Source organism: Chiloscyllium plagiosum, unplaced genomic scaffold (assembly GCF_037043375.1).
Source record: "Chiloscyllium plagiosum isolate Xiang-an unplaced genomic scaffold, Cpla_swu_hap1 HiC_scaffold_17, whole genome shotgun sequence".
Taxonomy (NCBI): domain Eukaryota; kingdom Metazoa; phylum Chordata; class Chondrichthyes; order Orectolobiformes; family Hemiscylliidae; genus Chiloscyllium; species Chiloscyllium plagiosum.
Window position 1 is genome coordinate 62468178 of NW_028270155.1, and position 13221 is coordinate 62481398.

General features: G+C 44.8%; 1 protein-coding gene across 1 annotated transcript in view; it reads left to right on the forward strand.

The window, feature by feature from the left end:
• The first annotated feature begins 5059 nt into the window (after window positions 1–5059).
• LOC148147373 (uncharacterized) overlaps window positions 5060–13221 on the forward strand; it is a 94906-nt gene continuing 86744 nt past the window's right edge. The window contains 3 exon segments of the mRNA XM_087995597.1: window positions 5060–5144; window positions 8795–9244; window positions 10223–10367. Of these exon segments, the coding sequence (XP_087851723.1) occupies window positions 5060–5144; window positions 8795–9244; window positions 10223–10367 (680 nt within the window).

Sequence of the window (13221 nt, forward strand, 5' to 3'; positions counted from 1 at the left end):
TCTCTTCCCCTGTGCACCAATGTAGAGAGCCTGTGGTGACTTTATATTGAACTCATTGAATATTCTCATCCTCTCTCACTTTCTCCAAATCCTTGCTAATTTTAGTTGGAGGAGAACCATGACAAATACCTCCCTAGTTTCTAATAGGTACAAACATCCACAGGGCTCCCTGCCTTTGAAATGTTCGAGCTAAGTGTTAATTTCCAGCTCCTTCTCCATTATTGACTTTGGATCCATTAGTCCAACACAAGGGCAGGTTGCAATCTGAATCTGACACATTTGAGTCTGAGTCCCAGTCAAGGGAGGAGCAGCTGAGTCACTTTCCCACTGCCCACCTCACAGTGTTTAATCTTCTCATGGATGGGACACAAACAACTCAGAACAGTCAGACTTTGTGTTTCTGATGGAGGTGGAGGATGGGCACAGGTATCTCACCCCATCCAATATAAGTAATGGATGTTGGTCATTACATTATTTCCCTCGATCCTTGGCCTCCTCCTTCCTCATCTTCAGGATTATTTCCAGTCCATCCCTGACCCTGCTCAGTGAATTGGAGTGGCTTTACACAGCTGTATTTCCTCATCTGTGTCCTCTTCTCTCCCAATTATCGATTTCTCCACTCACTCTAAATTACTGCCTTCCCTCCTCCCTCAAAGTATCCTGTGATACACTTTGGGATGTTTCATTAGTAAAGGTGCTATATAAATACATGTTGTTGTTGTAGTGTTGCCAGCTCCCCATGCTGTTGCCCATGCACTGTACCAGGTTGTACATTCTCTTGTTGCTGTTCCTGTTGTCAGCAGCAGCAAAGCATCCGATCTCTGCCTTGGACAGTACGCAATATGGAGCAAACAGATGGAAAACAACTTGTCTCATTGATTGTAGCTCAGGGTGACCACTCTCTCAGTCAGAGTCATACTTTGTGCCCTCGGAATTAAAGATAATTGCTGGCAGTGGAAATAATCAGTTTGTTGAAATATTCTTATCATGAAGATTTATATCCACATTGTTTTTGGGTAAACTGCTCATTATTTCTGTGTCCAATGCTTTCCTCCTCCACACAGGACATTCACTGACTGGAATCTCCTCTGAGACTGCCCCAACATTGAAGCTTGGCCCAAGTGTAACTGACTGCATGAGTTCCCTCAGTGATCGATAACATCAGAAGATGCTGCTGCCTTTGACATATTTGGATTCACCTCTTACATGGCTGAACATTTCCTCCTTTTTGTTTTGAACCATCAAAGGGTAACATTTCCTGAAGGTCTATCTCCAGATCAATATTTGAATATTAATGCCACATTTTTCCATATTTCCAAGTTTACGAGACTGGTGCACACAGAGCTCAGCTCCGATTGTTCCAGGAAATCAATAACGCTGTTTATCAATGCAAAAGTACCTGCACAGGCAAATTTCTAGCACATATAGAATTCCCACATTGTGTGTCAGTTTCTCAATGTCCAGGACCCGCAGGCCACAGGTAAGGAGCTGGTATTACTTTATTTACGCTTTTAATCGGAATATGTTTACTATTTAAGTCCAGGTTGACAAAGACGAATGTGAAATGTAAACCTGCTTGTTTTAATAAATTGTCATTAACCTTGTCTTCCTGAATGATAATACATGTTGTGTTAGGAATGCTCAGGGCAATTGTATATTTTTCTGTTTTTTGCAAATTTCTGAACATAAATGTATTGATACAATCGAGGTTTTATAATGGAAGGCGGAGAACATTCTGTGTGAAGTATTTTGTGACCCTCTGTCTATGCACTGTTTCATGGATAGTTGCACAAACTGTTCCTGAATTTCCTGGTCTGTTATTGTCCCTCACGGTTCCTTCCAACACTGACCCTGTCAGGGTTAGTGGGACCTACAGGAGGGTATCACATTGGTGAGGGTGGGATTGGTGCACAACTTTGGGTGTAACTCTGGAACCTGCCGTCCCTGTGTTTTCAGAAGCTCCTACACTGCCCTGTGTAAGATTTGGAATGAGGACTGTATGAACACAGTAATACTCCTTCTACTCTCTGTGGATGTCGATATGACTCACTCACACAGTCATCCAGTCTGTACAAAGGCTGGGTCTTGGTTCCAGACCAGGATGACTTTCTGAAGAACAGAAATTCCTATCCCCTGTCCATCATAAGTTCTGAGTCACTGTGTGAACTTTCCAAGACTGTGAGAAAGCAGTATCATTGGAATTAGAATTGCAGGGTCACAGTTTTGTTTAGTGGACGGCTGACTAGACTGATATTTGTGTCACACAATGATGAGGGTCCTGAGTACCCCCCAATGTGAGTGATTTAGGGCAGAGGGCAGTGGATGCTTCTTCCACAGATCTAGAGGCTGTGGTGTGAACATGAAGTGAATGCAGTCTAACTGTCCGTGTTGCTGAGGTCTCACATGGATTCACCATTACATTTTGACCTCTCCATTGAATACTATGTTGTCAGGGGGATCTATCTGGCCCACTGCCCAAATTCAGACAAACATCAGTCAGGCCATTTTTCTCTTGACCATGCAGTGCTGCTTATGGAGCTGCTGGTTTTACACACTGTACTTTAACCCCAGTATCCCCAAGAAGATGTTGGTGGAAGGGGAACATGTCAGTAATTCTGGTGTCATCAGTGAGATGGTCAGTGAAATTTTAACATGGAATGTGTGTGTAAAGCCCACCCTCCATATTGGACAATTAGCTCCTGGCTGGCTGGGCTTGGAATGAACACATTTCACAGATTTTGTTTTCATTTTGCTGCTTATGCAGATTATTCCTGATGTTTATCATTTGTTGAATCAACAAGTTATTTCCATGACCTACTTAGCCTATTTGATGAGTATTTTAATTGAGGTGTGGTAGAGACAGGGGCTGTAGAATTCCACTCCAGCCCATTCCTGTCAGGGCAGATGTGTGGTAATGTTCTGGGTGAGCTGGAAATATACAGATGATTCTGATGTGAAAACAGCCTCTTTGTCTGATTTGGTGCATGTCCTACCAACGTGGAGACCATGGGTCCAGTCAATGCCCTCTCCTAATCACTCCGAGCTGGTGGACAATGAGCCAACACCCAACAAGGTCATTTAAACAGACAGCCATCCAATGACCACTCAGCACTCAGGTGCTTTGACTGAGTTTTGTTGTTGCACAGTTTGTGGATGCCCTGTAGTAACCTTTAAACGTGAAGGTCTAGCTGAGCGATGGGTGATCCAAACACTTTACTGGCCCCCTGTTGATTGTGCAGTCTGATTCAGTGCTGGGCTGCACACTGACATTATTGAAGTGAGGAGACAGTGTGTAGTTTGCATGCTGCCTGTCTCAATGTGAACAAATGTAGACTCATCATAAATTGTAATTCCTGTTTTCTACAATGGAAGTCTCCTCACTGGAAGTTTTCATCCACAGTCAGTTACTTAGTTGAAGCCATACTCTGTGTTCATCCTGACAGATTCGTACCTGAGGGACATTAACAATATCTCCCTGGAAATATCATTTCCAATTGAGCAGTTTGGGTTTCTCTAGCCTTACCATGTTTCAAATATTATTCATATATTCCTTTTGAACATTGTTTAACGAATGAATGTGACAAGATGCAACTCAGAAATCCAAGGAAGATTTGACTAGTGTAGTATAAAACCCTCGCTTTAAAATTTTAAACAGTTACATTCTTATGTCTGACCATACACCCTTGTGCTGTATTGAGTAGTTATTTTCATATTGTTCAGACCATTGAAATTGGTTTGTTCAGTATCATTCTGAAACCCCTTACTAAATGCTCCATCCCAGTTCAGTTCTTCCATTACACACCTTTTTATCTATTGTTCATTCCTTTACAGAATGCTTGTGATGTCGACAGCATTGACATTAGTGGCATTAACAGTAGCTGGTGTCACAATGAGGCAGCTGGTCTTGCTGGGTTAAACTTTCACCAATGTACCATCCCCACTCCTTAACTAAAACCCCTCAGCATTAACCCCAACTCCCAAACCCCAGCCCAAAACCCAATTTACATCAGTCATCCTGATTTCCAACCTAAACTCCTAATCTGAACTAATAACCTCTGACCTATTCCCAATTTCACAATTGACCCACTTACTCCAAATCTTCCCCCAAACCTATAAACCATATGTTGCCAGTAGCAGGTATGTCGGTTATGGTCTGGATAATCATGTGTGTTGTAAATTGATTATTAATCTATTTGCCCAGTAATTGTGGCTGGTCTGATTCCTGCCCTAAATATTCTGCAGTGGTGTACTTTGATTCTCTCTTTTCCATAACGTATGGTCCTGAAAGATTAAAAACATGAGGAGGATGAAGATTAGGGTTGTACGATGGCTGCAACATTATTGTGACTCCTTCCCTGCTCATCCTGAACCACCTGGGGAGGGGAAGGAGAGTATTTAAAACAGAGAATGATGGGTGGTAATGGGCAGGGGGATTAGCTTCACATCACCCAAACAAAGAGATGGTGGGCGGAGGGAGAGTGTCATTTGGGTGAATGCTGGAACAAATGTCACATTAACTCCCTGGGTCACAAGCTTTTCCACAGGAATACCCAAGCCAGCTCTGGGATTATTTGAAAACCTGAGGGAATTACAACCCAAATCTATATCTGAAGAATTGATGGAACATGACAATCAATTCAAATTGATTAATTCCAAACATTTCTGTTCACTTTTGAGCTCAGACTACCTGTATTTTTATTTCTGGTCTCTGATCTCCTCAGACCATGAACTAACAAGGACAGATGAGCTGCCCTCAGCCTCTATCAGTCCCTGTTTCACTTGGTCACTCACAGCTGAGTCCCAGCAGCCTGACAACTCCATCTGAGGTTTTCTCTCCAACAAAATCTCAATAATTTCCCCCAAAATTCACCGATCACGGTGATTTCAAATGGGAGCTACATCCTGTCAATTGGTGTCACTGGGTGTTGGGACAATGACAGGTCATCATTTAACTCCATGTAATTCTGCATGTTTTGGATGTAACCATCATTTGTGTGAACCTCACCCTGTGCTCTCATATTCACAATGTTGATTTTCCAGAGGAGGAACCCAGTGGAAGATGCCTCTCAAAACCAGCTCCTTTCACAGACTGATCAACTGTCACTGCCTCCTGTTATGTTTCTTCAGCTTTCACATTGGGAAAGGTAATTCATTTCTCAGCACTTCCTTTGTTTCACTTCTTTTAAATTCCCCAGTTTATTTTCAATGCTGTATGAGGCTGGTGATCCAGTCCGATGGATTGTGCATGTACCTCAGTGTGAACATTGGTCAGAGCTTTACTGTACAAACACGGTTAATAGAAGGTAAAGTAATAAATTAAGACAATTGCAGTGATAAAGGAATTAGCTGAATGTGGCAGTACGTAATGGTAATGACAAAGATGGGCAATCAACCTTTCACCTCTAACATCAGATTGTTATACCTGAGACCTTTCAGAGAGTAACACGGTTGACAAAAAGGAAAAACATGAATCTAAAATGGATGCAGGGGCCACCTGCCCAAAGGTTGGCAAGATTCATGAGACCCATTCGTATGAAACAATCTATCTACGGTGAAATTACCATTTTATTTGAAGAAATGTAATGAGCAACCATTCAGAGATTTTTACTCCCCATTTAGTACAGTTGTGTGTGTTGCTTTAATATTTTGGCAGATGCAAGAGTTATCAATCAATCAGACTGGTTGAAAAAAACAAAGGATCGCGACTCTAGAATACACACTGAACTGTATTTCAACAGCTGCTTTTCAGCATCAGGACTAAGAGAATGAAAAGTGAATTTGTGTAGCAAGAGCTGGAATTCTCTCTCCCCCTTTCTGTTTCTAACATTATCTCAGAAACAGCACCCAGTGAAAAAGTAAATTCGAGAAACAACTGTTCACCAAGAATTCAAAGATCTACAGATTCTGGTACTGTTGAGGATAAAAGTCACTAAACTCTGATTTCAGGTTAAGAGTTAACATCACAAGGAGTCTAAAGGTTCCTCAACTGCATGAACTTTATTCCTGTCTATTTTGAACTTTCTACCTCTGTGTATGTGTGTGTTAATTTTAATGATTGGTTCGAGAATTAAGTGAGTCATAAAAGTCCTCTTTTCATTCAAGAAAATCTTGATAATGGACTCCTTCATTTTGTAGTGATTGTAAATTTTGTTTTGATTGAAAGACCATGACTGTTTGCTGAACAAAATAGATAAATGTTTTGGCAGCTGAGTAATAGGAGTGAAAAAACAGGGAGTTGATTCCCTTCACACACCTGGTTATAACAACTTCAAAAGCTGAATAAAAAATTGGAAAAATACATTTATCCTCCTGAATCCTGAAACTTCCTCCAGTCAAAGTCCAATAAGCTCTCCAGCAGCGAAGTCATTCAGTTTGGTGAAAGGCCTCCTCAGTGAGCAGGATGTGACATGAGATTCTGTTCCTGACCTTCTTCCTTGCTGACAGGCTCAGGCTGAGGAAGGGAACAGACACGGCAGGAGGAGTGAATATTGTGAACTCTCTGAACATGCGATCCCCTTTCAGTGCAAAATCTCAGGCAAGCTCATTTCATCAAAGTTACAGATTAAACTCACACTGTCACTTTGCTGTTCGGTTCTATCTATTGCCTTTACATTTCCTGATCCCTTTTCCAGGGTTCTGTTTTGGAAGAGCTATAACTTCCTCCATCTCAGTGTTGGCAAGATCAAAGCCTTTGACTGTGGCTTCATTTTATCACACAACTTGATAAGTTGGTGGAGGATTGAGGAAACAGGTCAAACAGTTATATATTTTCATGCGTATACAAGGACAGCGAGTCAGATCATGAAATGTAAAATCAACTCTCCTGGGTTACAGCCAACTCCCAGCTTTATACAACATATTACAACATTATTTATGACACAGACACTGTGTGTTCTTAACCCAAAGATGGATGAATGTTGCTGATAATATGGCTCCTGTGATTCAAGCTGCGTGTATACATCCGTGATTCCTGTTTGCTTGGGATGATTAAAACTTTATCCCTAACTAACTGAAATTTATTCAACCCCTTCACCTGACCACACACATTTATTCACCTGCTCCTCAATTCACCCTGTCTCCGTGACATCAGGAGGGAAAAGAAATTGTTCCCCAACTCAGTGTCCCATTTACCTCTGATTTGAGGTTCTGAACCCACATCCTCCCCATCACAAAGACTCCCTGTGTACACATCTGTAATGTCCTCATTTCTGCTCTGACCTCATATCATTTGTAGCTGATCCTCGTTCTCATCTCTTTGACAGCTCCATCCTCCTGAATCTCCTCGTCTGCCTCCCCCCTGAGACCTTGTGTTAACCTGCGTTCACCCTGTTGATGTCTGTTTGAATTTTATATGTCTGGAGGAGACCCCTGTTATGATCGCAGCTGATGTTATAACTGGATAAGTCAGAGCTCAAACTCAAATCCAGCTTGATAGATCACATCACGTGAAGGGGATCGAATTGGCTGAAGATTGGCATTTGAAATGGTGGGCACACCTGGAGGAGGCCAAGATGGATCATCCACTTGGCAGTTCTGGCTGAAGGTTGCTGTGAATGCTTCAGACGTATGTTTTGAGCTGATGTGCTGGCCTCTTCCATCATTGAGGTTGGGGAGGTTTGTGGAGGCTCCTCTTCCTCCAGTGAGTTAATGGTCCACCATTAATCATGACTGGGTGTGGCTGGACTGCAGAGCTTCAATCAGTTCCATTGGCTGTGGGATTGCTCGGCTCTGTCTGTCAGTTGCTGCTTATGTTGTTTGGTATGTAAGTAGTCCTCCTTCACCACCTCACCTTCAAGTATGCCTGGTGCTGCTCTTGGCATGACCTCCTGCAGTCTCCATTGAACCCAGATTGATTCCCTGGCTTGATGGTACTGGTTGAGTGGGGGATATGCCGGGCCGTCACTTTGCGGATTGTGCTGTAGTGCAATTCTGCTGCTCTTGATGACCCTCAGTGCCTCATGGATGCCCAGTCTTGAGTTGCTAGATCTGTTCGAACTCTGTCCCATTTAGCACAGTGATAGTGCCACACACACACGGGAGGTAATTCTCAATGTGAAGGCGGGACTTTGTCTCCACAGGGACTGTGTGCTGCTCACTCTTCCTGATACTGTCATGGGCAGATGCATATGTAGCTCCCAATATTGTGCCCTTGCCCCCCTCAGTGCTTCCTCCAAGTGCTGTTTAATATGGAGCAGTCCCAATTCATCAGCCGATGGGTGGATGGTCCATGGTTATTGGCAGGAGGTTTCTTTGCCCAAGTTTAACCTGATGCCATGAGACATCACTGGGAGTTCATAACATTTTAGCCTTTTTATCTGCTCCCCTTTTCGCTATTTGCTGAGCCCCATTCAAAAGTGGTTTGTTCACTCACAAGCATTGGTTAGATTCAAAACGTGGAGACGTGGATTGGTGGCATCGGTTGTGAGCTTTTGATGATAAACTTCTCTGTAATTAGTTTCAGTGGTCTGGCAAAACATGACTCCATCTTTATATAATCCTGACCAATAAAAATGTTTTAATATTTTAACCTGCGTTTTATGAATACCAATGAGACCTTACAACGGCATCAAAGTTTTGTTTGCGAACCCTCCAGTGAAGGGCCTTGGACCATTTTATTCCTCTGAAGGTGCTATGAAAATAGAAGTTGTTGTTGTTACTGATGATCAATTCCTGATTATGCAATTGGTGTGGGATTTCCCTCAATTTTCCAGCAAATTCACAGTATTGATTTAATAAGCCTCTGAGAAAATTTCTCAGGTGTTGATTAATGCTTACCTTGTGATTGTATTTGCAGCAATAGTTGGTGCTGAGTTTACAGTTTGTGGATACCTGAACAGTCACATTAATAAATCTCATCACTACATTGGCCCAGACCCATGTTCATTGAAAGTGTCTGTAAAGAAAACAGGCTTAGAAATAGAAGCTCATCTCATTGGGAATGGTTCATCTTCCTGGACACAAGATCCTGCAGCACCTACACCTGCAGCTTCATCAGAAATCTGCATCACCTGGAAAGGATCCGTTGGCCAACTCTACATAACCCGTGGTGATATTGGAAAGTCGTATCCAACTGCCATGTCCACTGGAGGGAAATGTTGTCAACATTTCACTCTCACCAATAGCAGTTCACACAAGAGTTCACCGTTGCTGAGAGACATTATTTACATAAATCAGTCAGACTTCAGTCCAGTTCACATGGAAAATGCTTCTTATTTGGAATTTACTGGATCTGAAGGAGCATGTGGTGAGTAGAAGAATAACTGACACATTGTGAATCACAGATATGTGACTTTATGACTCTATTTATCACAGATAAAGAACAAAATAGAAACATAGGCCCAGGGTTTCTCTTTTTCTCCTACAACCACAGGACGAGGAAAGTGTGAATGGGGGGTGTGTGCTGCTCCCTGTCTTCAGAGATGTCCCCAGTCAATGGGGAGGGGGAGATGGGAGGCCCGGGCTATATTATGGAGCACCAGATCAACACTAAAAACAACACCTTGATTCTGTCAATAATGTTAATTGTACATCGCAACACAATTAATTTCATGGCCTGCTTAATGAAAAGGATCGATGGCTTTAAACCCAGGTTGTGGAATATGCATTTCTTTAAGCTTTAGAGTATATTTCTCATAGGTAAACTACTCCCAGTATTACAGGAATATTAGTTCCTGTCCAGCTAGATTTGGCAATGTCTGTTCTAACCAGATTCAATTGTAATCTAATAAAACTGAAAGGTTTTTGATGAATTAGATGATTAATAATAATCACAGCAGATGTGAAGTTTTCAGCAATTTATCAGGATCCACATTAAGAGTTTAATGTTCCCGATGCTCTATCAGGACCACAAGTGATTTACTTTCCCAATCCCAAGCTTCCTTTCTCCTTTCCTTGTATTGTTCCTGTTTCTGATGCAGTACCTTTCACTCGGGAGAAAGATCTGGCTGGACATCATTGAGTTGCCACGTACATGCAGTTTCCCTCTCCCCAGATACTGCAGGCCTGCTGGGTAGTTCCAGCATTTCCTGTTAGTGTTTCACAATTTTAATTGTACTGTTCCAGACAGAGTTCAACACAAAGATGGAGATGTGTGTACAGAAAGCCTTTTTTACATCAAGCTGCAATTTGCAAACATATACATAACATCTCAAAGTTTGAAATATTTTCCTGATTTTGAGATGTTGAGTTTCCCTCTTCTTTCTCACTGTCCCTTTCCTATTAGAATCACCATTCGCTGATTTCATAAATCAGAAAAACAAATTGACTGACCTCACAAGGAAAGGACAATTGAAACTAAATGATGCTCGCTATGCAATGTTACTGACCAACAGGATCCTGGGGCAATGTGATGGGAACATTTCAGTCGGGTAAGTGCTGACAACTTGAAGTTGAAAACAATGTTTAAAAGTTGATGTGGTGAGGGGACACATTTTAAACGTATTTTATCCAAGGATTAAACAGATCCACTGCCAGGTTTTGGTTCCTTCCTGCTTCAGTAACATGTCTGCGAGGAGTGTTCGTCTAGTTTGAAGGTTTCTGATAAGTGAATAAAATTTGTTGTGTAAAATGCACTGCTGCTTTTTTCAACTTCAATCTTTTGTCTTACCAGTAAAATTCCTGAAATGCTAAAGTGCATTTTGATGTGTGCTTAGTTCAAACATTTTAATTAAAAATGAGCCTGAACAGTGTATTCTGCCATTTCATACAAACTGACACATTTTGTACTGACTGGATGCTGCCAGACTCTCTGGCCTGTGGTGCTTTTTAGCAGCAGAGGGAGAGGCAGGAAGGGACGCCCGCCCCATAGTTAGCATCACACCGAAGCAGTTTGGGAAGGGTGTCCCACAGTCAGCATTGCACTGAAGCAGTCTGGGCCGCTTCTCGGCCTTTTGGCTCGGAATATGTGTAGTCCCTGAGGACCAGAGGAAGAGATTCTACTCGAGTGCTGCAGGTTCAGCGCGGCAGACGTGTACTGGCTGGGGAGATACCACGGGGGTCATGTTGCGAGTCATCAGAGCTAATGGAGATCATCGCTGGACCGTGATAGGATGTTGGAGGTTTATTTGGTTATGCTGACCTGCTCTTGGTGGATCTTCATGCTGGCTTCGGCCTAATGCCAATTCAGGTACTCGCAGCCCAGGCCAGGGCATTCGCAACACAGTCAGAGTGTCTGTGAAGAAGGTGGAGGAGTGCACACTGGTCGATCGGACGGTGTTTATTAAGAAGATTTTGCTGGAGTGCTGTGGGTTCGATGCAGCGGACGTGTACTGCCTGCAGGATTTCCCTGGGGCAAGCTATTTTGACGTGACCTTCAGGAGCATGAAGAATTGTGAGCAGTTCCTGAAGGTATTCAAGGAGAAGGAAGGGGAACCTCTGTTCTCCATCTTGTCGGTGGTCCCGTTGTAGTCCCCTGTGCAGAGGAGTCGGGTTGTTACAATCCATATGTACAACCCCCACGTCCCAGCAGCAGATGTCCTGACCTTCCTGAGAAGGTACGTCCAGGTCGAGGGAGAAAGCACCGATGTGGTCGTTCCTTTCGGGATCTGGACCAGCAAGCGGCAGATCAGGGTAACCCTGAGGGTCGATGCCAGTGGGAACATCCTCCACCCACCCACGAGCTTTGCCATCGGAGGAAGCAGAGGTTACCTGACATACGCAGGGCAGCCAAAAGTGTGCCAAACCTGCTGGAGGTCAGGCCACATGGTGGCGGATTGTAAGGTGACCGTCTGCCGAAACTGCAAGCAGGAAGGCCACCCGACCAAGGAATGTAAGGAGGCCAAGAACTGTAATCTGTGCGGAGAGGCGGGACACATGTACAAGGCCTGCCCAAGACGAGGGGCCGCCACCTACGCACAGATGGCCGGAGGTGGCAACACGAGCCGTGGACCGCCCAAGACCAGCAAGGTACCACAAACCAGCACGGGAACGGTGTCTGGAGGCACCCAGAAGGAAGGGCAGGCTGTAGCGGAGCAGACGGCAGACAGCGGGGAGGTGCAGCAGCCGATCCAAGCTCCTTCAGGACAGACGGAGGAAATGGAAGAGAAGGGAACAAAGGAGGCAGAGGATTGGATTACTGTCAAAAGCAGGAAGAGGAAACCTCGCCAGGCCCCCAAAGCCACCCAGCGAAGGGGGAAGCGACACCTACACGACGAGGATATAGGCAGCTTTTCCGACGGTGAGGACGGGCGCAAGGAGTGTCGTCACCAGAGGAAGAGACAGAGCGCCGCGGGGAAAAGGAGGGCAGCACCGCCCAAGCAGGAAAAGACCATCCCTCTGAGGGGATGGGTAAAGGCCTCCCCCCACCCGGTGAGAACCATGAGGTACCCACCGGCCCACAGCTCCAGGTAACGTCCTGTGACAGCCCCGCTGTCAGATGGAGAACTGGACGGTGCGGACCCTGGGCCCGACCCGAAGACACCAGAGCGGGGAAATGGCCCCAGCGTGGAGCCGGACAGCTACCTCAGCCCTGGGAGGGTCCAGCAATTTGCCGTCACCACAGGGATGCACACAGCTACCCCAGAGAGGCAAGACCAGCAGCAAATGGACACTGGTAACCTCACAAACTGTTAAAATGGGAATAAAAATTGCCAGTATCAATGTGCATAGCATCAAATCGGCTACGCGATGTGTTTCTACGATGGCCTTCCTGGCCAACGTTAAAGCCGACGTCCTGTTTCTGCAGGAGTGTGGGATACCGCACCTCAGCAGCTATAGGAGATGGTCGAGCTTGCGGGCCCATGGGCTGTCAGTTTGGTCGGGGGGCAACGATAGCCGCGCCTCCGGCCTGGGTATCCTGTTGCGGGGAGGCAACTTCACCATCTCCGAGGTTAAGGAGATGGGCGGGCGCCTCCTCGTCACCGACATCATGTACAGGAATGCTCCCCTGAGACTGATTAATGTGTCTGCCCCAGTGGGTCAGAGCGAACGGTTGGCCGTCCTGCAGCAGCTTCCACTGTTGCTGGCTACGTCCAGGCCGGTCATTCTGGCCGGAGACTTCAACTGTATCATTGATGCAGGTGGACAATCCGGCGGGGGGGACAGTAAACTGGCTGCCACGTCCAGAGTCCTGATGGACACGGTAAAAGATGCCAAGCTTCACAACGTCTTCAGCGCCCCTGCAGACGGAGCGCAGCGTAGATACACCTGGTCACGGGCAGACGGGTCTATCCACTCAAGAATAGATTACCTGTTTGTGTCCCGAACGCTCTCGGTCAGATCCAC